At 42.9% G+C, this 26,774-nt stretch overlaps 1 protein-coding gene across 1 annotated transcript in view; it reads right to left on the reverse strand.

The window, feature by feature from the left end:
- Window positions 1-12,068: 12,068 nt before the first annotated feature.
- The window catches only part of LEPR (leptin receptor), a 60,199-nt gene continuing 45,493 nt past the window's right edge, over window positions 12,069-26,774 (reverse strand). The window contains exons 14-19 of the mRNA XM_075615895.1: window positions 26,474-26,690; window positions 23,951-24,130; window positions 21,233-21,328; window positions 15,457-15,562; window positions 13,244-13,319; window positions 12,069-12,938 (exon numbers count right to left, since the gene is read on the reverse strand). Of these exons, the coding sequence (XP_075472010.1) occupies window positions 12,132-12,938; window positions 13,244-13,319; window positions 15,457-15,562; window positions 21,233-21,328; window positions 23,951-24,130; window positions 26,474-26,690 (1,482 nt within the window). The 3' untranslated portion in view covers window positions 12,069-12,131. The remainder of the gene's footprint in view (window positions 12,939-13,243; window positions 13,320-15,456; window positions 15,563-21,232; window positions 21,329-23,950; window positions 24,131-26,473; window positions 26,691-26,774) is intronic.

Consider the following 26,774-nt stretch of genomic DNA (forward strand, 5'->3'; position numbering starts at 1 on the left):
AATAATATCAAACGACAGGGGATACATGAATGCTGGTACGGCCAGGGTAGAAACTCATTGAAGGGAGGTATGCATCAGTGTCCTGGTAAGTGGTACAGATGGGGAATATATCAACACTCCTCTGTATATCCTCCTGTGTGGACAGCCTCCCTAGAGTATACTAATCCCTGTGTGTGCAGTCCCAGCAAAGTCCCACATACATATGAGCCACAACAGAAGGGTATTACTCACATGTAGTCGTTGGTGTAGTTCCTCTTATGGCGTGCATCACGTGGTGTAATAGATTGATGATCCCAGGAGGAGAGCGAAGAACGGAGCACAGATGTGCAATGAACAAGGCAGAGAGCATACTCTCTGCCGCAGCGCGGTGATCAGCGTGAAACGCGTAGGAGTGCTTTTTATTTTTTCTGTACCATGTTGTCTGTCGATTTATTAAAGGATTTTTTCATTAAGTCCCTTGCTGTAGCCCCGATTCTGCCTTGTTCATTGCACGGCTGTGCTCCGTTCTTCGCCCTCCTCCTGGGATCATCAATTGATAAATAAAGTGTTTTATAATTGACCTTAAAAAAAATTTCGTGTATGGCAGGGGTGCTCAACTCTAGTCTTCAATCCCCCTCCCCTCAACAGGTCAGGTTTTCATGATATCTCAGCTTCAGCACAGATGGCTCAATCAGTCCCTGCTCTCTTTGAAACCATGTCTGGGGGAGGGGGGGGGACTGGAGTTGAGCACACCTGCTATGGGAGACCCATAGTACCTGAATAATTGCCATTGCTTTACAAAAAGCCAGTGTTCCAGCGCACAGACAGACTGCTCAGTGATACGTACTTCAGTTAAAGAGCAGTTGTGAAACAAGCATCCATATGTAACAAGTTTCCTGACGCCCTTCTGTTTCTGAAACCTTTCCCAAGTCACATTTTGAGGTTAAGCAGCCCATATTCCAATCCCATGTCAAATAAGTGCCTTCCTATGTGCTTGCTAATTCATTAATCCTTCCTCAAATCTGATCTGCCGGGGGGTCCCTGAGGAGTGGGTGTAGAATCACTAGTGTAGTGTCCTACCCTCCACTAAATCCCTCTGAGGATCAATATGCTAAAGGTTATTTTACTTGTAGCCTGTAATACACTGGAATGGATAACATTCAATATATTTTAACTGTATCCCCGTGTTTTTCTTGGCCCTTTTATGAGCAATTGACTATATTATGAAGTGTGGGGAACAGTGAAATCTTCTATGGTTTTACTGCGGGTTTAAAGAAAAGCAAGCTGGAATTCTCACATTCGTAGCAGCAATCTTTATTGTTTCTTACACTTTCCTCCCAAAGGATTTATGCGCGTGAAGTTCATTTCTCATCCTTGTTTCGTTGTTTTGCCTCTGAGAATGGCAGCTGAGGTGACGTGGGGATGTTATTGTTTATTTCTGTCTGAGGAACTCAAGTGAAACTACGATTTTGACAGAGGTTGGAGAACATTTGTGTCGTGCCTGCCAAAGCTGCAAAATCTGGAGGTATCAAATACTCTTTATTTTGCATATTTCTATGTTGTTTAAATACATTTTATCAGCTGCTGACTTAGGCTGCGGCCGTAGTGCGCGCGTGACAGCGCAAGCAGATACGCACGTGCGCCTGTAGCCTGATCGATACGTGGTCTCAGGCTGTGGCATGATGGGGAGGCGTGGAAATGACGTCACCAGGATGGTTCAACCTTGTTGATTGAAACGCCCGCTTGACGCGTCCATCGCGTGTAAAATCTAATTTGTTTGTCTCCTCAAAGTCCTGCCGCACCATTGCGCTTCTGCACGCGCCACATCGTGTGCACTACAGCCGGACTCATTGCCACACTGTTTTTTGTTCGTGTCGCGCAGACGGTGGCCGCGGCCTAAAATATGTAGTTGTCTTAACATACGCTTAAATTGAGCTCACACTTACTTTTTAGTTCTCAGGTTCTACATAAACAACATCTCCAATATGCCCAAATAATCATTTTCTGTTTCCTTACATGGTGCTGAAATCTGTAAGACCGCCGTTCAATATGGTCGGAAGATGTCTTCCTGGTGCTGGGGAAGAGTCCAGCCCCATTCATAAGAGGGAAGACGTCTTCACATCACATTGTATATGTTTGTATGCATTTGGGGTCGGTGCAAAGGTATTTGGCAACCTAGTCGAACTTTCAGCCCTGCGCCCCCCCTCACCACACCAAACACTGACATTTCAGATTTAAAAAAAAAATGTTAAGTGCAAACACTTAATTTTATCTTTACACCGTCATCTCTGTATATAACAACGCTAGTATAATGCTTTCATTCATTATATTTTCAATTGTCCCTTCAGTCAGAATAATGAATCTATTTTTTGGGGCCTCTTAAACTTGACATAGCTTAGGGCCTCAGAAGGTCAAAGTTTGGCCTTGAGTAGAAGAGAATGTTTCTTAAACCAAAACCAACAGTTATATTCAGATAAGAAGGGAGTTGTGCTTCAGAAACTGACCTCTTCGTACAGTTTAAAAAACAGAAATGTTCTTTTTGTTAAGGGCACAAGGGATTGTATTAGTTTCCACAATGTCATCGGTAGAATTAAAGGTTTTTTAGAATTTGCACAACTCACCTCAAAGCAGAACATCATTCTGATGTTTTGCCTTACTCCCCAGCAGCGGATAAAATCTCTTATTAACATTTTCTCACCTAAACAGCCTGCAAAAAAAAAAAGGACTTGGCCTTGTAATTATGAGGACATAATTATCCAAACAGATAAACAAAATGGCAGTTCTCAGGTTCTACATAAACAACATCTCCAATATGCCCAAATAATCATTTTCTGTTTCCTTACATGGTGCTGAAATCTGTAAGACCGCCATTCAATATGGTCGGAAGATGTCTTCCTGGTGCTGGGGAAGAGTCCAGCCCCATTCATAAGAGGGAAGACGTCTTCACATCACATTGTATATGTTTGTATACATTTGGGGTCGGTGCAAAGGTATTTGGCAACCTAGTCGAACTTTTAGCCCTGCGCCCCCCCTCACCACACCTAACACTGACATTTCAGATTTTAAAAAAAATGTTAAGTGCAAACACTTAATTTTATCTTTACACCGTCATCTCTGTATATAACAACGCTAGTATAATGCTTTCATTCATTATATTTTCAATTGTCCCTTCAGTCAGAATAATGAATCTATTTTTTGGGGCCTCTTAAACTTGACATAGCTTAGGGCCTCAGAAGGTCAAAGTTTGGCCTTGAGTAGAAGAGAATGTTTCTTAAACCAAAACCAACAGTTATATTCAGATAAGAAGGGAGTTGTGCTTCAGAAACTGACCTCTTCGTACAGTTTAAAAAACAAAAATTTTCTTTTTGTTAAGGGCACAAGGGATTGTATTAGTTTCCACAATGTCATCGGTAGAATTAAAGGTTTTTTTAGAATTTGCACAACTCACCTCAAAGCAGAACATCCAACGATGTCATGACACAATCATGACAAAAAAAGAGTAAATCAGTGTGAATAACCATGACTATAATAATACAATGTGATATGTGACGGTGAAAAAACAGGCGCTAACACTATTAGTGACCACTTAAAATAAAGTGATAATAAATAACTCAATAGTGAACAGTGAATAATAATGGTGCAAATACGTGAAAAAAATAAATATATATATGAATTATAACCCCCTGCTCAGACCCATCTGGTAGGGCCTGTTTTCTCTGATCCCCAAATCGTGGATATGTATTCGCAGTCCAGGGGGAGCATAAAGGGAAACAAGACAAAGCACAACAATCTAAGTGCAGACAATTAAATAAAGTAAATAAACCCTGTAGAATTCTTGGCTCCTATGTGCAGCCTTTTTTCACTAAAATCATGTGATCCTATAATAATACAATGAACACAACAATGCAATGAACACAAATCGAATCCACACCGTTTTTGGTCAGAACCCCTGGATCCACGAATTGGAACTTTGTCCAAAAAACCCTTTCACGTAGTGGCCAAGAAAAGAATACCCATGTGTGTCCTCCGAAATGCTGTGTTTATCTGTTTGGATAATTATGTCCTCATAATTACAAGGCCAAGTCCTTTTTTTTTGCAGGCTGTTTAGGTGAGAAAATGTTAATAAGAGATTTTATCCGCTGCTGGGGAGTAAGGCAAAACATCAGAATGACTATTATTTCTTCTGGTATTAGGCAGTAATTGAGAACGTCAGCACAATGATTATGAGGACATACGAAGCCTGCTGTTTTGAGTAGGAGGCCAGAAAATGAAGGGTTGACATTTTGGTAAAGTATAAACACAAATCCGTGTTTTCTTGCTTTCTATGTAACTGTACTTACAGTATAAAGTCCATTTGCATCTGCAATGTCCAGCTATCTCCCTTGTAATATAAGAGATCATCAGTGTCATTTTAAAGTACTATTTCTATAGCAGAAAAGCAACAATCACACACCCCCAGCCTCGTGCTCTAAATGCTGGTACTCTTTCTAGAGAAATGTATTGAGGATGGCACCAGAATGGCATTTGGACCAGAATTTTTCTTCATTGCTCTTCCTGTGAAATGTTTTTACTTTTGCTTGCTCCAATCCAGCAGTGGCCAACTCCATTCCTCATGGGCCGCCAACAGGTCTGGTTTTAAGGATATACCTGCTTCAGCACAAGTGGCTGAGCAACTAATTGAGCCACCTGTGCTGAAGCAGGGTTATCCTTAAAACCTGTCCTGTTGGTGGCCCCTTAGGACTGGAGTTGGCCACTTCTGCTCCAACCAAACCCATTTCTGTTATAAGCTCACCAGAAATCTTCCCTCCTGACCAAACATAGGAAGTGGGATGGTACTTTGTCCATGGAAGGCGAGTGGACAACCGAACACAATAACATCACGCTGTCCTCTACCTTTTAATAGTGTAATGATTAAAATCCATAATACGGTCTACTTAAATAAAAACCTTTTAAAGCAATTCAAGCAAAATCCTACATGTGTTTTTTTTTATAAATCAGTTCTGTACTATGAGAAAATACTTGTAGCATTTTAAAAAAAAAGTGTATTCTAACGTAACAAGCATTTTTGTTTCTATAGAAACCATTTACAAAGTCACACCCTCTTCCTCTTCTGAGACTCTGAGACAGCCTCTGGCTCTTGAGCCCTGCCCTCTCTCTAGCAGTGCACCAATTGTATCTAGTGCCTGCCTGGTCACATGATCTTCCCCACAGAACTGTGCATCCTGGGTACTCTTGTGCAGCCCTAACAGTGAGTTAAATAACCCCTGAATCAGCGATTGATTACAGAAGAACAGATCGATCAGCAACTTAGCTAATCACTTGTCAGGGTGCAGATTGTATTGATGCACATAGTGAATGGAATTTTTTTTTTTAAATGGCAGCATGAACTGTAGCTTTAACAAAGGCATTTTTATCTTATGTCGAGTTTACCCTAAAAAAAAGTGTGAGTGGGGGGGGGGGAGACTATTGCACAAGATATCTTCTTGTATTTATTTGCTAGGGTTAGTACCTAGATGTAATTAACTCACAGGAAGTAATAATTTTACTAAACAGTGGTAACATCAGATGTATTTTCTCACTGAAATTAATTGTTGTTCACTAATCTTAATTTGCAGAAATAAAGAAAATAAAAATAACAAAATACAATTTTCAACCGTTAGGACATTGCAGATATAGTGGTGTAACACGCATTATTACACTACTTCAACAATTATTACATGTACACAACAGTGGTCCATATAGTTTTCTTGACTGATGTCAATACATTTTGTATCATTTTAAAAACAATATAGAAAAGTTAATCTTCAGTCTGTAATTACAAACATGACTTTACCATTAAAAAATATATATAGGTACCAAAATTAATCTACATATTTTTTTCCTTCATATTACAATAAAATACACAATGGTTGAGTATTACAATGGGTTTAATGCTCTTTAAGATTCATATGTATTAAAACTACATTTACTATATTCATTTCACTATTCTATTTTATTCACAACAATGAAACGGGTATTAACAATTTACAAGCATAAAAATACATCTGAGGATTTTATTAAATGACCATCTTAATATCATCATAATTTTTTGTCACAGAAAAATAACATATAATATATATCATCAATAAACTGCATATTAATTGCACATTTACAAAAATAGTTTCAATATGTATATATTATGTTCTGATATCATTCAGTACATAATTACATTCCAAATGCTGAATGCTTTTGTCACTAGTTTTTTGCATGTCATTACCCAGAATCCCTAGCTGCAGTGGAAGCACTGTTTGCTGAGAGATAATGGGGAAAGACAGGGTTGCAGACCTATCTGAGAAATGCAAATGCACCACAAGTGGTATTTTTATTTACTGTCTCTAGTTATGACATTCATATTTAACACTCGTGCAATGTTCTCTGCAGGATCCTTCTTTCCCAGCTGGAATAACAGTTTTCAAGGTAAAAAGGTCTTGAAACGTCATGATCAGAACAGGGGTATTCATCAATATGCTACATATGTCATATGTTCTTTACATGGTATTTGTAAGAAGTATACTGCATGGACAGAGCCATATTTACGAAGCAGAGCTATTCCTGCGTGCAAAGATATCTTGCTGCCCATCTTCCCGGGACATGAGGTCCCTTATGGAATGACACTGCTAGGTAAAATATGGGCCACCGCATTCAGTGGCTGGCACTTAAGCATACATGACTTGTAGTCATAGATATATGTGGAGCTGATGTCTTCCTTGTTGACTTGTTTTCTGCCCTTTATATGGGATCATCATATTGTCTAAGAAACACACGGGTACAAGAAGAAACATTGAGATAAGACATGACTCTTCACAAAGAAGAAAAAGGAAGATGGTGCTTACCTTAAAATGCACCTTAAAAAATACCTACTATATGTGCCCATGAAGCGTGGCTCTTACCATAAGGTTAATGGGAATCTATATAGTGACACAGCTGTATTGTGATTTCTCTTTCCACTGCAAAAATGAATTGATGTCACACTTAATATGTTTTCTAATAAGTCTTTAGTATTATTAGTTACACATGGTAGACATTGATTCCACTACTGGCAATCACAATGGGGAATGTCATGATGTTTGACTACGGTCCAGATTTAGTAAACTATGATTTTGCAGTGGACACCGTGTGGCTTACTCAAGTAAATGAACCATAAGGATCTCTCAAAGGTTAGCCCAGTTGAATAAACCTGTACCTACAGTATAAATGTGTCCGAATATATGCTGCCATCCCTAATAAGCAGTGTTCGACAAACCTATACACCTGCACGCCTGGGGCGAGTGGATTTAACATCGGGCGAGCTCCTATTGGCCCAAGCAGCACACGTGTTTTTTTTTTTTAATTTTCCCTGCTTGCGCTGAAAAAAATAAACTCCCCCTACCTGACTGCTTATTGGCGCGCGCTCTCAGGCTTTGTGGGTGCGCGGCCAGGCTCTATATGAGCCTGCCCCTAACGAGCGGCCATTCTGTTTGCCCAGAGATCTGTTGGAGAGTAAGTACTCTTTGTGCCTCCATCCCGCTGCCTCCTGTGCGCGATCCCCCTGGTCCCCAAATGGCTCCCAAAATCACCCCAGCGGCCCCTCTGCTCCTTCCCGCTGCCTCCTGCAAGCCCACCCGCGCGATCCCCCTGGTCCCCACATGGCTCCCGTACTCAACCCGCGGCCCCTCTGCTCCTTCCCGCTGGCGCCTGTACGCCATCCCTAAGGCGCGTTGGCACTCCCCTTCCCCATCTCCTGCCCCTCGATCACCCCGATCGCTGCCCGGGGCGGGAGTCCCCACGGCTGCTGCACGGGAATGGAGGAGCAAGGTAGGCGGGTGCAGTCAGGCGCTTCCCCTCCCACGTTCCCTTTGCGCCCGCGCGAGCATGGTAATGGGAGCAGGGAAGAACGGTCCAGCTGGCACCTCTTAGTCTCCTGTCCCCATGGCTGCAGCCCGGTAGGGAGGGTGGCGCACGGGAGACGGGCGTACGCAGGGGGGGGCAAGGTTGGTGGGTGGTTGCTGGATCCAGCGCGTCCCCCTCCGGCCACGTTTCCCCTTGGTTGGGTTTGAAGGGGGTGGGGCTGCGGCGAAGACAGTTCGGCGGCTTGCGCGGGGCTTGCCTCGATCGCCGGAGAAGGTAGCGGGGGGGGGGGCACACGCCAGGCGGGAGGTGAAAGCGGGGGTGCTCCTGCCTGGACAGGAGTGCGCCCGCCGGAGCGAGAGGTGGTAGCGGGGGTGCGGCCGCTGGAGAGGGGGGAAAGGGGGGGTGCGCGTCCTGGTGCTCCCTCCTTGCGCTCCGGTGCTCCCTAGTGTCCCGGTGATCCCCTGCCTCCCATGGGTAAACCGTCTGGGTTGCGGGAGATGGGAGGGGGGGAGAGGGGGTGCTACTGAGCAATGTTAAATTGCATATAGAGCAAGCATTGTTTTTACTGGAGAAATTGGGACATACGGAAGGGGAGGTAGAGAAAACATTTCTAGACAATACATCTATGGAAAATTTCAAGAAGTTGAATTATCTGACCTACCGCAGGGAAAATTGGAGTATGAACAAGACAGAAATGCATTAATTAAATCAGGAATTAAATGTTTAAATGAAAGATTTTTTGACAATCGCTGCGACGTATATGGTGCCTGTTCCCTTTTTGATACGGTTTCGTGGCCGTCTGGTAGTGACCTAATACATTATGGTGATTCTGAGACGAGGGTGCTCACTAGTCACTTTCATCATTTGATATCTGAAGATCCTCTAGCAAATGTTACAGAAGCTATTCTTCCTGAATGGTATGAAATTAAAGTTTTATGTAAGCATTTGAAGCTAGAGGATATTCTGAAATCAACACAATCACAAAGAGACAGGTTTCCGTTATTCATCAAGTTGCTTTCTATTATTGCAGTCCTTCCCACATCAACAGCATCATGCGAAAGGGGTTTCAGCGTCATGAATTCAATTAAATCTAAAAAAAAAGATCCAAACTACAGACTTCCAGTTTAGATGATCTCTTGACAATATCAATTAATGGACCACCAATTGATTTGTTCCAACCACAATGTGCCATTGATAACTGGTATTTTTCAAGCAAAATGCGTCATGTGATGGGCCATGCAAGTAGCGCAACTTAATTTACGTTGGCTGTACAAAAATTAATTTGTCATTGGTTAAACTTTATGTATGCATGTAATTTCCTAATCTCGTGTACTATGTTACTATTTATTTATTTATTTATAAAATATTTTACCAGGAAGTAATACATTGAGAGTTACCTCTCGTTTTCAAGTATGTCCTGGGCACAGAGTAAAACAAATAATACATGGTTACAAGTACAGTTACATAAATGAACAAGGTATACATTATATACAGGACATTGCGTGCACAGTTAAAGAAAATATATATTATGAGCGTATGTAACAGTTACAGACCAGATTAAAGTGTGAGACAGCCTTAGATTTGAAAGAACTTAAACTGGTGGTGGATGTGAGAGTCTCTGGTAGGTTGTTCCAGTTTTGGGGTGCACGGAAGGAGAAGGAGGAACGTCCGGATACTTTGTTGAGCCTTGGGACCATGAATAGTCTTTTGGAGTCTGATCTCAGGTGATAAGTGCTGCAGGTGGTAGGGGTGAGGAGCTATGCAACAAGGAGTAATAGTAAAGTAAAAATGTTATACAAAAAATAAACTTATGTCAAAAACTAATCTTATTAGTTCTTACTAAGAATTTATTAAATTTGCAATGGGGCGGGGCTAGGGGGAAGTAGATTTTTGGGTGATTTGTCGACCACTGCTAATAAGAATAAATGGTTGGAAGGCGGTGCACTGCTAATTCAAACTACCAAACGCAACTTGATGAAAAAAGACAATTTAATGAGCAAAAATGGAGATATACATGAGCAAGCGCAACTCTGACGCGTTTCGCTCCGGAAGGAACTTTGGCAGAGTGTGTTATGGCTAAGTGCTCAGCCAATCCTCTAAATAGCGAAACCTATTCTCTGATAGGGTCAAATGTGATAGGTGTGTGCTCTGACACAGGGGAGCGCAATCTTTTGCAGCTGCGCCCCCCCCCCTGCCCTCGGTGCTCGCGCCCCCCTTACCTCCGTTGCCTGCGTCAAATGATGCGACGTCACATGACCCCGCAGCGTATTTTGACACCGCGTTACCATGGCGACGCGTTAGCAGCCATCTGAATCTCAGTAAGTAATAGGTTGCAGAGGCCTGACGCGATCCCCCGGCATTTAATTTAAATGTCGTGGGGAAGAGCACAGGGCCTGTGCAACCACCGCGCCCCCCACAAAAAACTCCCGCTCCCCCAGTTTGCGCACAGCTGCTCTAACACACACTGACCTGATGCTTAATATATTAAGGCACTGCTGCTAAGAGCTAAGAGAGGGAGGATGTAATACCCAGAGGATCGTAGAGAGCACAACAAACATATAAAGCATCAGGTGTGTGTCAGAGCACACACCGATCAGACTTGACCCTATCAGAGAATAAGATGCGCTATTTATAGGATCGGCTGAGCACTTAGACATAACACTCTTTGCCAAAGTTCCTACCGGAACGAAACGCGTCAGAGTTGCGCGTCTTCATGTATAGCTCCGTTTTTGCTCATTAAATTGGCTTTTTTCATCAAGTTGCGTTTGGTAGTTTGAATTAGCAGTGCACCGCCTTCCGACCATCTTTTCTGCATTACTTACCTTGGCTGGAGCACGCTTACACCACGGACGGACTCACAGCTGTTTTCTCTCCTGTCGGCACCTTATTCACGAGGATCTACACAGTGCATAGGTTTCCAGTCTCTGTGTGAGACCAGGTATAGTGGGGTTGTGGGATTGCAGGGAGGGATGGTATTTACTGGGCTTCTCACCTCACGGTGGGTACTTCAGTAGCTCCGTTTCCCTCCTTCATTCATTACCCCTCCCCCCAGCCTGTATGCATGTCCACACCAACATATGGGACTTGGTTATTCATTCAAATATACAGCTCTTCTGTCCTACCTTATTCAATTGACTTTTCAAGGCTCTAATTGTTCCAGCAGTACTTAAGCACTAGTTTGGGGTTCATATCCCATTTATCTTATCTCTAATAAGAAGACAGACTCTGATGGCAGATACAATAGATATCTTCAAAAAAAGGTTGGACATCATTTTTGGAAGAAAAAAAAAAGGGTATACGGGGATATACCAAAAAAGTATATATGGGAAGGATGTTGATCAAGGGAGAAATCATTATTTAGAGTCAGGTTGGAATTTATTTTTCCCCTCATGAGACATTATTGGATGATGTTTTACTAGGGTTTATTTTTTATTTTTTACCTTCCTCTGGATCAAAATACTGTAAATACCAATATAGGATAAGCATCTGACGTCTCAACTTAGCTTAGGTTGTACTTGATGGACATATGTCTTTTTCAACCTCATCTACTATGTAACTACTGAGTTAGTACTGGATTGAACACCAGATGTTACAGAGGATGTGAGCCCAATGAAAGCTCTATATGTAAATTGCAAAAGTTCCCATTAATTCAATCATCAACAACAGCCCCACTGCTTGTGCTTATAGCAGGAATACAGGCATACCCCGGTTTAAGGACACTCACTTTATGTACACTCGCGAGTAAGTACATATCGCTCAATAGGCAAATGGCAGCTCACGCATGCGCCTGTCAGCACGTCCTGAACAGCAATACCGGCTCCCTACCTGTACCGAAGCTGTGCGCAAGCGGGGAGACTATAGAGCCTGTTACACATGTGTTATTTACATCAGTTATGCACATTTATGATGATTGCAGCACAGTACATGCATCGATAAGTGGGAAAAAGGGAGTGCTTCACTTTAAGTACATTTTCGCTTTACATACATGCTCCGGTCCCATTGCGTATGTTAATGCGGGGTATGCCTGTACGTAATAACCATAAAATGCAAACGGTACATTTGAAAGTTATCTGAATGTGCTATTTCTTAAAAAATAAACCTTTGTTTTCCAAAATTGCACCAGGTGCGATTTGCCAGTTTTATACCAGACTATTAATTTAGGAAAGGATTCGACATATACCCATTCTTATGGCATACGTTACGTTATGTATTTATGGCACTTTGACAGTTGTACTTTCTTTTTAATACAGTGATTGTTTTCCAATAAGCATACAATAAATATTTCATGTACATAGATTATAAATTTCTGTTTCTTTTGGTCCTTGTAGCTTGGTGGAATGTGTCTGAAATTGGGGCATATAGGACAAGAAGGCTTTCTTAACCGAATTTATAATATCGTAGTTATTATCTATACATTTTGAAGACTTGTCTTTCATAAAATCAGTCTCTGGATATGAAATATTGTCCTGGAACGGATAAGTCACCAGAGGATTTTCTGAGAAATAGCTTTCGTGATCAGTTTGTTTGATTGATGCCAGTCCCATATAATACAGGTTCCTCTCCAGAAAGTGTTCATCGTGGCTTGATGGTTCTGAAAAGCCTTCGGAAGACACAGTAGAATTGGAAGACGCCTTACTGGGCTGCTTCATTTGTAATCCTGCAATGATAAGAAATGCTTCTTTTTCCTCTTCGCGGTTCCCAATGACTATAGCATTGTTACCCAACAAACATCCGTCAAACGAGCTGCAGCTGGCTTTCCTTTCACTGCTGTATTGCCTGCTTTGTTGAGGGTTATTAAGAATTGTTGCATATTTAATACTGGTTTGGGACATACTACCATGGTAAGCGTTTTCGTCATGTTCGTCCTCATAGATACCGCTGCTACTGCTAGTAACGCAAGCTGAGTCATGGTTAGGATCGTCAGTCATGGCGACCAGGCTGTTAACTAGTGAAATGTCATCTCTGTCTTCTTTTTGCGATGCTTTGTCGATACTCAAGTCTTCGAAAACGGCTTCGGGCTCCAAGAGGAATGGAGGACCAAATGCCAGATGTCCATCATGCTTGGTGAAAAGCTTTTCCAGGGTATCTGGCTGGACACAAAGCAATTACTTACTCTTAGTGAGATCACTTGTGCCAGACAATTGATAGTTGATGTTTAAATGCTGTATGATGTTTAAAAGATTGCGACAGGCTTGGAAACATGAAATATGGATGTTTAATCTGGGATGGGCTTTAGGTCTTTTTTTTTTTTTTTAACCACCATATCCTGATTGTGTTCACAGATACAGTATTGCTACGTTTTAATACATTTTCAGGCTGTCATTTGTGAGATCTACATTTGGATACAATGGAGCACTTAAAAAAAAAAAGCAGAATAAATTTAGTAGAAACGAACCTTTTGAAAATTAACTCCTTGTGCCCAGGAACAGTGTTTGGGGTTTGGTACATCTTTCCAGAACATCTTTTTCATTCTAAAAGAAATATTTAGATACATTGCTCACCGTGTTAAACCCCTTATAAATCAAACCTATTCCCTATATCAGGGGTTCTCAACTCCAGTCCTCAAGACCCCACCCTCCCCCCCCAACAGGTCAGGTTTTAGGATATCCCTGCTTCAGCAGAGGTGGCTCAATCAATGGCTCAGTCGAAGATTGAACCACTGATTGAGCCAGCTGTGCTGAAGCAGGGGTATCCTGAAAACCTGGCCTGTTAGGAGTTTTGAGAACGGGAGTTGAGAACTCCTGCCCTATGTGCTTCCTAACTGGTGCAATTCCCAATTTGCATTTTAAAAAGTTTACGGTGTGATTGTATCTGATGGAGTTTATCCCTGATAGAGACATCACAGCACAAAACGAGACACTTCTAGGGCTAGATCCTTTAAATCAAGGATCATAATTTAACATTACCTAAAACCATAACTTCCCAGAGGTGCATCCTCAAAGCTAATTGTTTTCTTAGCATAGGTTTAAAACCAGGTGGTGGGGGGCAAAATACAGCCCTCCAAGTGTCTTTATTTTGTGTTTATAGCACCTTATCCAGGGCGCTGTAGACACAGGGAGATAAAGTGACTGCCCAAGGTCACAAGGAGCTGACACCGGGGTGTGAACCAGGCTCCCCTGGTCAAACTCAGTGTCATTGTGCACAGAGTCAGTGTCTTTACTGACTGAGCCGCTCCTTCCCCTGTCATTATATGCAGCCCGCTATAGGTAGGAACCACCTCCCAAGGCCCTACCTGTGGTCCGAGGCCTTACCCGGCGGTGGTAGCAGTGGGAGATCATTCAGGTGGTCCTTACACGGAAGTAAGGATCGACTAGAATCACTGCCTGGGTGGGCTCCTGCTACCGCCATCGCATAAGGACCGGCATTGGGCCGAACTCCGCATCCATGTTCTCCAGGTAGGGCCATGGGGGAGAGAGAGAGAATTGGGAAGGGGGAATGGGGAGAGAGGGAAGGGTAGGAAGAGAGGGAGGGGGAGAAGGGAGAAGAGAGAGGAGGGGAGTATGTGCAGAGAATCTGGTGAGGAGGGGAGCATGTGGGGCGAAGTTAGTGAGGAGGGGAGCCTGTGCAGGAGAAGCTGGTTAGGAGGGGAGCATGTGGGGCGAAGTTAGTGAGGAGGGGAGCCTGTGCGGGAGAAGATGGAGAGGAGGGGAGCATGTGGGGAAGAAGCTGGTGAGGAAGGGAGCATGTGGGGAAGAAGCTGGTGAGGAGGTGAACATGTGGGGAGAAGTTGGTGAGGAGGGGAGCCTGTGCAGGAGAAGATGGAGAGGAGGGGAGCATGTGGGGAGAAGCTGGTGAGGAGGGGAGAGTATGGGGAGAAGCTTTTGAGGAGGGAGCATTTGGGAGAGAAGCTGGTGAGGAAGAAGCTGGTGAGGATGGGAGAATGTTAGGGAGAAGCTGATGAGGAGGGGAGCATGTGGAGAGAAGCTAGAGAGGAAGGGGGCGTGTGAGGAGAAGCTAGTGAGGAGGGAGCATGTGGGGGAGAAGCTGGTGAGGAGGGGAGGATGTGGGGAGAAACTGGAGAGGAGGGGAGATGTAGAGGAGAACAATGTGGGAAGAATCAGGTGAGGAGTGGAGCTTATGGGGAGAAGCTGGAGAGGAGGGAGCATGTGGGAGAGGTACTGGTGAGGAAGGAGCATGTGGGAGGGAAGCTGGTGAGGAGGGGAGAATGTGGGAGAGAAGCTGGTGAGGAGGGGAGAATGTGGGAGAGACGCTCGTAAGGAAGGGAGCGTGTGGGGGAGAAGCTGATAAGGAGGGGAGCATGTGGGGAGAAGCTGGTGAGGAGGGGGGAGGTGGGGAGAAGCTGGTGAGGAGGGGGGAGGTGGGGAGAAGCTGGTGAGGAGGGGGGAGGTGGGGAGCATGTGGGGAGAAGCTGGTGAGGAGGTGGGGAGCAGCTGTGAGGGGAGCATGTGGGAGAGAAAGTGGGGAGCATGTGGGAGAAGCTGGTGAGGAATAACTATATTGGTCCAAACTTTCTGACTGTATGAACGTTTCAGGGAATGATAACATACTGCACTTTAGTGAATAACAGCCTCTGTGTAGTAGACCTTCAAGCAACGAAGACAACAAAGTTATTTAAACATATACATTCTTAAAATGTAAACACAATACCTTTGATGTGATATCACTAATGTTCCCACCAGCAGAAGGGACGATAGAATAATGATTGGTAAAATAACATACAACCCGGCATCATTTTGCTCTTCAAGCAAATCCACTGTAAAAAAAAAAAAAAAGAACATAAATACAATGTGTGTTACAAGAAAAAAGAAATGAAAGTGTTAATTACAATATCATGGACATTTTAATATATTCACAAAGAACCATCATGGTTATCTACCTCAAAGTGTTTCATTGTATATACACAGAGAATGGGCAGGCTCTGTGCAAGTGGCTTATCTGCTGTCACATTCTATATTTCTACTTCTTATAACAAAAGCTACAATGTCCAATGTACAAATAAAAACGATACCGCCACTTTGTTACCAATAAGGCTCTTACACTTCAACCTCTGGTGTGTATGCGTGTGTGTCAGAGTACAATATCCGTTTGTGTGTTTTTGATATATACTGATGGAGCACGAGTGGCCAACTCCAGTCCTCAAGGGCCACTGACAGGTCAGGTTTTCAGGATATCCCTGCTTCAGCACAGGTGGCTCAATCAGTGGCTCAGTCTTTGACTGACACTGAGCCACCTGTGCTGAAGGAGGGATAGCCTGAAAACCTGCCCTGTTGGTAGCCCTTGAGGACTGGAGTTGGCCACCCTCTGTAATAGACTATACCCTTAACATGATCTTTGGAAAACCCCTCTATTAAAAACAATTTAAAATCTAGGAGTTATCAGTCTGTGCTACAGTTACAGATTAACATTGACATTTACGCTCATAACCGGTAGATGGTAAATTCTTTGTACTGTGCGCATTCTAATATCTGTTCTGCAGTTTACATTTCATTGTCAGTATTCACTTCTTGCAAAGCACAGTATGCAAAATACAAGAGTGTCAAATGATGCCTGGAGAATTCAGAATCCAACCACACGAGACTTGTCTTTCTACTCTCAAGTACACCATACGTACTCCAGATTGGACTACATACTATTTGGTAAATCGGTAATTCCCAAGACTAATTACGCTAAATACCATGCAATCACATGGTCTGACCACGCCCACCTAGTACTACATCTGGACCTTTGTAGACAACCACAACCTCAAAAGTATTGGAGACTTTATGAGGCATTGCTATGCAATACAGGCACTGTCACCTCCCATCTTATCTGATGTACAAACTATTTTAACATAAATAATACCCCAAAAATTCCACATACACTATATGGGAAGCTGTAGTTAGGGAAACACATAGGTATAGCCTAACATAACAACAACAAAAAAAATGAAGATAAGGCAAATTAATGAGCTAACCCAGAAAATAACTGGAGACCCATAAGAAAAAAACAGAAAGGCAAATGTGGTCTCAAATCCTAAACTTGGCGCTGAACTTACTACAGGCATACCCCGGTTTAAGGACACTCACGAGTAAGGACATATCGCCCAATAGGCAAACAGCAGCTCGTGCATGCGCCTGTCAGCAAGTCCTGAACAGCAAATCCGGCTCCCTACCTGTACCGAAGCTGAGCGCAAGCGGGGAGACTATAGAGCGTGTTACACATGTGTTATTTACATCAGTTATGCACGTATATGACGATTGCAGCACAGTACATGCATCGATAAGTGGGGAAAAAGGTAGTGCTTCACTTTAAGTACATTTTCGCTTTACATACATGCTCCGGTCCCATTGCGTACGCTAATGCGGGGAATGCCTGTACTCCAAGATAAGACCGAACAAGCACTGGGGAGGCTCAAGCAATGCTACTTCTGTAAGGCCAATAAAGCAGACTCCCTACTAGCAGCCAAACTGAACAATCGTCAAAAATGGAAGACTATAAAAAAAAAGATTAGAAACCATTCCTTAATATCCGAGCCAAAGGAGATGTGCAAAAGATTTCACTATACTGGTACAATATAAAAGCACCCTAACCCACAGAAAGGAACCCCCCCCCCCCTATTGGAATATATTAATGAAAGCGGCTTACAAAAGCTCACCCCCCAAAGCTATATTAACACTAGAGAGCCCAATAGACCCAGAGGAAGTAAAACTGGTAATTAAAACAATCAGGAACAAAAAATCCCCAGGTCCAGATAGACCATTCTTGGGAACTCTGTCAATCACAAGAAGGGAATTACAAATCTATAAACAATTGAACTACCCAAGAAAAGCTGGCATTACGGAAATGAAATACTAACCAAGATGTCATTGTACGTGAGGCAGACAAAGGCGGGGCAATAGTCCTTCAAAACAGAACAGATTATTGTAGGGAAGCAATGAGATTGTAATCTGACCAAAATTCATATTGTAAACTATCTTGAGGATCCAACTACTCAGTATCAAGTGGACTTAAAAATATTGTTGGAGGGGGCACGTCACCTGGGTGTACTGACCAGGGTGGAGTTTGATTATCTCTACTGCGCGGCTCCCACCATCCCTATTCTATATCACTTACCTAAAATTCACAAGTCACTTATGGATCCACCTGGGAGACCTATTATTTCTGGTATTAATGCCTCACAGCCAACCTTTCACAATATGTTGACACATTTTTACAAGCACTACTGCCCACACTTCCGTCACATTTATTGACACTACTTCAGTTCTTACTTTGCTCACTGAATTTCCTTGGGTCAACACTTATCAGTTAGCTACCTTAGATGTACAAGCACTCTATACCTCCATACCGCACAAGGGTGGATTGGATGCCATAGATTTTTGTTTAGCACTTAAAGACACACTCCCACTTATTCAACGTCACTTTATTCACGATTCTATTGATTTTATTCTCAAACACTGTGGCACTGCTATGGGGACACGTTTTGCACCATCTTTTGCCAATCTTTATATGGGATGGTGGGAGTCAATGCACATTTGGGGTTCTGGTGTGTCTCCTCCACAGCCAATACTGTGGAGGAGATACTTAGACGATATTTTGGTCATTTGGGATGGTGACAAGGCGTCTTTTGACAGCTTTGTTAACCAGATTAATATTATCGAATTTAATCACTTAATCTCACTTTTTACAAGTGACATCCAGAAAGTTCATATTACATTTCTGGATCTGGTCATTTACATCCAGGGGGACTTCTAACAAAAACTTTTTTCAAAAAAACTAATGTCAATTCCTATCTGCAACCTAAAAGTGGACATGAGAGGAAATGCATTGACAATATCCCCTATAGCCAATTTCTTCGTATTAGACGAAATTGTGTAAATATTGATATTTATAAGGAACAGTCAAAAGTTCTTATTGAACGTTTTAGGCAAAAGGGATATCGAGAGGAGCTTATTATTGATTCCTACCTAAGAGCATTAAATAAAAATAGGGAATCATTACTCAAAAAGGAAAATAAAAAACACCAAAATGTCATACAAAAACAGGGTATTTATAATGGGTATCAGGCAAATAACAATCTTGCAGTTGAGCCCAATTCTTTTGGAAGTGCTACCACCTCAAAACAAGAGACACCTTATTTTGTTACTCAGTTTAATAAGTCACACAATTTCATTAAGAGGATTCTGTCAAAACACTGGCACATCCTACTTATGGATCCCATTCTAAAAAACTTCCTTTCAAAGAAACCACCCATTGTTTTTAGAAAATCCCAGACTCTAAAAACAATCCTTGCCCCAAGTCTATTAAAGGGTACTAATAAACCTGCTAAAAAAGATTTGAGGGATACACTGGGAGTGGTGGGCAACCATAGATGCGCTAGATGCAAGAATTGCCCCAAGATGTTAACACACAAAACCTTTACATCATATGTTACTGGGCTTGAGTATAAGATCTCGAATTATATTGATTGTCTGTCCACGTATGTAGTTTACGTACTGCAGTGTAGCTGCGGTCTACAATACGTGGGCAGAACTAAGCAACATCTTAAATTGCGCATTATGGAGCATTTACGCAATACCGTTAATATTCCCAAATTGGAAGGAACCTCTAAACCACTTACTCATCTACTTGCTTATTTTTAAAATGTACATGAATGTAACACAGTAGGAATACAGTATATGGGAATATGGAGAATTATATAGCAGGAGACTGGGACCTCCAAATTGCCAAGAGAGAGCAATTTTGGATTTACACCTTGCAATCCAAATACCCGGGAGGTCTCAATGACTATATTGAGCTCACCCCTTTCCTGAGATAGATGGGTACTGGTTCAATGTTAATATTGTGAAGTTATAACATACTCTATTCCTTTTCCCCTCTTTTCCCTTCCCATCCATTCCCTACCAATCTGCCTCCCCCCCCCCGCGAACCCCTTCCCCTCCCTCCCCCTTCCTTTTCCTACCGTCTCCCCCCTTTTTCTCCCATTTTTGTCTATCACTTGTTTCTTTTTGTGATTGATTTTTTGTATTTGTGCTTGATTGTTTTATTGATTATTAATGAATATGTAAGTTTGTATCACCTGATATAGGTGGCCTTTCTTAGTGCTTATTTTAAATCTCTACCTATATTTTAATCATTTTTATACTATATTAAATTTCAAGTAGTCGAGTGCTTACATGCTCTCACCTTTTTGTTGCCAATCACACACATAGTGTATATTGGCAATTTATCTAATTTCTAATTACTGTGGAGTGATAGTACTTAAGGCCCCCTATAGGTGTTCCAAGCTACCGCCTGATGAACCCCTGGAGTGTGTGAAACGCGTTGCGGAGTTCACTCAGTGCAAAGACAGACATCCAGACACTCAGCCTCCCCACGGAGCTCTGAGCCATTTCCATCCGGGTAACTCCAAATGGGAGTAGTGCTGTAGCTGTAGAGACACGGCAATAGCGGTGGACTACTCCATATGGGTATCGCGAGAGAACGCAACCCGGAAGTACCACTCTGAGTACTGCCGAGCCAGTTGGTCCCAGTGCGCGGGACTGATCCGTAAGCCTCGGCGTTTACCCCTGTGTCTACCACCTACTTGTGCCAGATGTCCGTGCACTGTCTTCTACTGGACTAATTTTATTATACATGTAAGTTACTACTTGCAATTGTTTTATGTGTTTAATACATGTATCTTGACCCTTGGTGCGCTTCTGTGCCTTCTTTCTACACATCCAATACATACTGCTAAGAATTTGTAACAGGCCTCATCCCACTAAGATATGTAACCTCACTATGGAGAGTCCCATCTCCCCACAAACCATGACCAAGACCAGATACTATCTGCTGGACAATGTGCATGCCCTATTCCCATCCTTTTCTACTTTGTATCCCCTACCCATCCCTTTCTCTTTATGGAAAATGCCAATCAAATGTAAGTTTATATAAAAAAAACTAGTGTGTCAAATAACAGGGAAAGGTTCCCAAACACCCCTCCCCCCCCCCCCCCCCATGTATCCCAATCCCTTGTGGGCACAGCGCGCATTACTATAGTATGTGGGAATTATGTCGACATGGAAAAAACAGAAAAGTAACCCGAATTCTTTGCTTTCTTTAATTCCTATTAATTAAGAAAATAAGAAATCATGGAATATGCAGTTTGTCATTAGTCGGAGAATAGAAATCTTCAAAAACGGTGGTCAGTTTATTTCTAGGAAGCTATAGCTGATCACTGCAGAATATTGGGTAACAGGGTAATAACTAGAATTAGAATTATGCAGGCACAGGGACTCCTTATAAAAATGTTTAAATGCCGTCCTCACAGTGCTGGAAAGGATTGTAGTCCCACTGGTTTGAATTTAGCTAAACTTTTCTCCAGCAATGGGGAAAAGGACTTCACTCTCTTTTATACATCCATACGTTTCAATACGTTCCCAATACTTTCAACGGTCTTGTTTACCTTTGGTGAACTCATACGTAACTTCGGGACTGCCAATTCCTTGAGGAAATATTGGGTACAGGCCAAACTGGTATTTTTCAATAGCCACAAAATGGTCTACAAAACATACATTGAAATTAGAAGCCAATATTAATATGCAGATTTGTTTCCTTAGCAAATAATTATTAACTGTGCAGCATTTTGGCTAATGTTCTCTGTTCAGTAATAGATCGCTTCCAGCTCTAGCCACTAGAGCGTGAAAAACACAGTTGGGTCACAGCCCGTAGACATCAATGAACACTCCTGGCTATTAATATTTAGATAGGATAGAACAGGGGTGCTCAACTCCAGTACTCAAGCCCCCGCCAACAGGTCAGACTATCCAAGCTTCAGCACAGGTGGCTCAATCAGTCTCAGCTTCTGCACAAGTGGCTTAAAGCTGCAGTTCAGTCTTTTTTTTTTTTTTTTTTTTTTTACTTCAATAGTTTTATGTGGGCAATCTCTAATTACCTAAAGAACTGTATAGCTGTCAGTCAATTCGTTCTCCATGTATTGATAGGTCGAAATTTGGTGACATAATTAGTGAAGGGATCTGTTTATATTCTGCTTCTGTCTGTCAGTGGAAGCTCATGAATATTCATGAGCACTCCTGCACTGACAAGTGCTAGAGGGAGGGCAGGGCTGACAAAGGGGTGTGCCAGGGCTTGTGACAGGACATGAAGGAGCTGTGCCTTAGCAAATGGCTGTTAAAATAGAGTACAAGAAAATTGGTCTTTCAAAGTTGTTTTTTTAAAAACAGAAAATGCTAAAAGTATTTTTTCTTACTACAGAACTGATTTATTAAAAAAAAAAACACATGCAGGATATTGACTGAACTGCAGCTTTAATTAGTCCATGCTTCGATATCCTGTAAACCCAACCTGTAGAAGGGGCTTGAGGACTGGAGAAAGCACACAAACCTAATGGGTAGGTGGCCCGCCCAGCATTCTGGATAAAGTGGGAGCACTTAAACAGAATTAAAATAAAAAATAATTTTTTTTTAAAGATTACAAGCTTTCCTCTGATGCATTTCATGACTCCATGTGTGTCTGTGTGGGACAAAGAGTAAACAAAATATATTAGGAGCCAGATACCACAAGTGGACTGTGCTATATAAACAGCTGGCATCATAGTGATGTATTTTACTACTTGTGTTGTGTAACATTTCCCACCATTCTCTTAATAAAACCTGCACAGTCTATAAATAGAACTCTCGTTCTAAATTCATTTATTCTTTTGCCTTAGGCCCAACCAAATGTAATGGAATAAAAACTATACTGATCATTATCTTTAGAAAAATGGAAAGCAATGAAAACGTAGGCTCCCTTCCTGTCTTGCAGTTGTCCAAACGCAAATTTCCTGCACAGTCAAGATGCAAGTGATATCATCACCGCGTGATTATACGGGGATGGATGAAATTGATGACGGAGATAACTGGTGAAGGACAATGTTGGGTTGGAAATACAGCATACCTTTCTTATTGTGGTTGAATAATGAGAAATCAGCATTGTTTAAAAACTGCGTAACCAAGCAACATACTGGCCCATATTCCCTAAGCGTTGGCATTCCATAAGGCTGCAGCCAGGCAGGGAACGAGTGCGCTGGCGCACGTGCGCGGTGACATCACGCGCTCTGCTGGGCCGGGCGATTTATGGCCTGCTAGTTGCGCGCGGGGGGTGAGGCGTGTTGGGGGCGCGGTCATGATGTCACAGACCTGGTTCGCCCTCATTGGGCGAACCGCTCACGTGACGCGTCAGCGAGCGGCATAATCAAATTTGCTTGCCTCTGCAAGCCGCTAAGTGCCGTGCATGCGCTTGCTCACGCTTACCACACAAATAGCAGCAACGTGTTTCATCGCGGCCAGCGCGCGCCCGCTCAGCATCACCCTGGACGAGGCCTAAGACATCTTCCAGCACAGGTAGACAGCTTCCTGCCTATTAACTTTGTTTTCTAGTGCCAAAAGGTGTCTTACGGAAGAGCAGTGCTTAGTAAATATGGGCATTGTCTATGGTTAATATATCTATTAAATAGAATCTTTATGTTCTTACTGTTCTTTGAAAGTTTATATTTTCAGTGGTCTGAGCATTGTGTGGGAGTTAAAACGTGCGAAAGAATAAGGAATATCTCCTGAAGTAGGAATGGCAACAAAAATGCATCTACGTTGAGAAAACTACAATTATGAGATGAAAATATTCATTGTGATGAGTGGAGAGTCTTCGTATTTCAGATGGAAAACTGATTAAAGAAAATGTGGTACTCTGCATCAACCAAAACGCAAGATGTCTCCAAAACCAACAGACTTGTTTGAATGTTTAAACCAGGGATGGCCAAGTCCAGTTCTCAAGGGCCACCAACAGGTCAGGGTTTCAGGATATCCCTTCTTCAGCACAGGCGGCTCAGTCGAAGACTGAGCTACTGATTGAGCCACCTGTGTTGAAGCAAGGAGCCACTGATTAAACCACCTCCTGTCCCCAACCCCAGTCCTCAAAGTCAAGTTTTAATGATATCCCTGCTTCAGCACAGTCTTCGACTTATCCACTGTTTGAGCCACCTGTGCTGAAGCAGGGATATCCTGAAACCCGGACCTGTTGGTGGCCCTTGACGACTGGAGTTGGCCACCCCTGGCTTAGGCTAAAACTGAACAAAAAAACATTTTAAAACAAAGACAAATACTGTATGTTTATATCAAAAACAACTTACCTTCAATGTAGTATCTGCTAATGTTAGAAGGAGTAAATATCCATTTTACTTGCTCTTCCCTAAGGTTCTTCCATTCAACAACCAATTCAGTTGGACCATAAACCATTGGCAGCAAACTCCACACAACTACTGCACAGCTGCTGTTTATGAGAGCCACACGGAGTGACTGCACGGTGCTGACTTCAACAGAAAGGTACAATGTTTCATTAAGAGTCTGCCACGATATGTACACTAAACCAGATTACACTATGACAAATTGTAAATCCTCTATGATGAGAGCAAACCGCTGTAATTCCACAATTAAAATAATTATCTCCACATACATTCCTAAATGTAAGGCTACGCACAGGACATATATGTGGTGGTTTATAACCAGAGAATCCTGTTACAGGCGATCTTCGGTGATCCGCCGGAATCCCACTACACACGCACTCACTGCACAGTCCACTACACTGCACACTGCACACACAGCCCACTACACACACTACCAGCACTCACTGCACACTGCACACTCCACTACACTGCACACTACACACACTACCAGCACACTGCACACTGCACAGTCCACTACACTGCACACTGCACAGCCCACTACACACACTACCAGCACACTCACAGCACACTACACTGCACAGCCCACTACACACACTACCAGCACTCACTGCACACTGCACAGCCCACTACACACACTACCAGCACTCACTGCACACTGCACAGTCTACTACACTGCATACAGCACAGCACAGCCCACTACACACACTACCAGCACTCACAGCACACCACACTCACAGCACACCACACTCACAGCACACCACACCACACTCACAGCATGCCACACTCACAGCACGCCACACTCACACACCCCTCCCACTCCCCCGCCCTACCTTTGGTGTCGGCTGCTGAGATCGGAGCGGAGCTGGCATTGGGAGGAGGAGGGGGGGTGGTGTGGATGCCGGTAGGGGGGGTGAGTGAGGATCAGGCTGGGACTCGGAGGGCCGCGTGTGCTAGGCCCAAAACTGGTTGTGCCGCGTAGGAGTGGTGTGTCAGAGACACACAGACTGAGGGTGGGAGCGGAGGGTCTCTGGATGCCGGGCGATGGGCCGGTAGGTGTGGGGGCCTCGGAGGGGGGGAGGAGGTGGATGCCGGTGGAGGAGGTGGATGCCGGTGGTGGGGGGGGGAGGTAAGGAGCAGGCTGCGGCTGGACTCGGAGGGCCGCTGTTGGCGGGCCTGGTGGCTGCTGGGGGACATGTAGGGCTTCCGGCCACCTCCTTCCTCCCTCCCTCCTCCCGATCGGGCGCGCGGTGGCCATTTAAAAAAAAAATCAGCGCGACCCCGGTTCTAGCGTGGTCGGATCGGGTGGCCCCCGAGGACCGCGCTATAACGGGGTTGAGCTGTATATATATATATATATATATATATATATATATATATATATATAGTGCAGAATAAATGAGTACTTCAGCATTAGGTGATACCTTTTTTATTTGGACTAACATTTCATGTAGTAAGACAAGTTTTTCCCTCTCAGGTAGTACTAATTTATTCTGCACAATCGTAACTACATATATACATATATTATATATACATTCAGACACACACACAAACACACACACACACACACACACACACAGTTGTGTGAAAAAGAAAGTACACCCTCTTTGAATTCTATGGTTTCACATATCAGGACATACTGTAATAACAATCATCTGTTCCTTAGCTGGTCTTAAAATTAGGTAAATACAACCTCAGCTGAACAACAATACGTGACATATTACACTTGTCATCATTTATTTAACAAAAATAAAGCCAACATGGGGGTAACCCTCTGAAAATAACCTGAGTGGGCAATACACATTAGGCACTAATTATTTCAGGTCTGTTGCAGGCTATTTTCATGTTTTATTTTACATACATACATACATACATACATACATACATACATACATACATACATACATACATATTACACACATATACAAGGGAAGCAGGGTTATCCTGAAAACCTGACCTGTTGGTAGCTGCAGTTGGCCATCCCTGCCTACTTATTCCATACTCACCTTTTGACACTTGTTTTGGTTTTTTTTTCACCTTAACCCTTTCACTGCTAGTGGGCCCCCAATCGGCTGCTTGTGTTTAACTACAACCCAGCCTCACGCATAATACGGGGAGAAAGTAAAGCCAAAGCTGTTATTTCATGAGCAACATCATAGCTAGTACATAACATAGTTACACGTTGTCTGAAATATTACAGTGCATATAAGTGTAATTTAACCCACACGTAAGAGGAGATATTATTATATGGAAGCTGCCGGCAGCTATTTTTGGTAAGAAGTAGAAAACAACAATAATTAGAGCAGTAAAATGTGTTACTTTGTCATTTGTGGCAATGCTGAACATAAAGAATAACATGGTTTGAAGAGACATTAACTAACGACATTTAACAAGCACAGCAATCTTTTCCATCAAAGTGTCTGCACTCACTTTATCAGGGACAATGAAGTATTAGTAGGTCAAGCTCATTACCTGTACTCATTCCATGTGATAATGTTAAATTGTTGTTCACCAGAGAATATCCAAGGGAGTTGATTGCTAGAACAGTGACAGTGAGCACATCTTCCGGCAAAGTAAACGTATATTTCGTTGTGTTCCCTATATATTCCGACCAGCTCACATTTTTGGAAATCTGACGGTGGATTTCATATCCTCTTACACTGCATAACGAGCGCTCCTTCGTTAATGGCTGCGGTAAATGAAAAACAGGCATACAGTTGTGTAAACACTATTAGGTTTCCGTTGCTGACACTATTGCAAAGATGATGTAGAG

The sequence above is a fragment of the Ascaphus truei genome, chromosome 10, assembly GCF_040206685.1.
Source record: "Ascaphus truei isolate aAscTru1 chromosome 10, aAscTru1.hap1, whole genome shotgun sequence".
NCBI classification, from domain to species: Eukaryota; Metazoa; Chordata; class Amphibia; order Anura; family Ascaphidae; genus Ascaphus; species Ascaphus truei.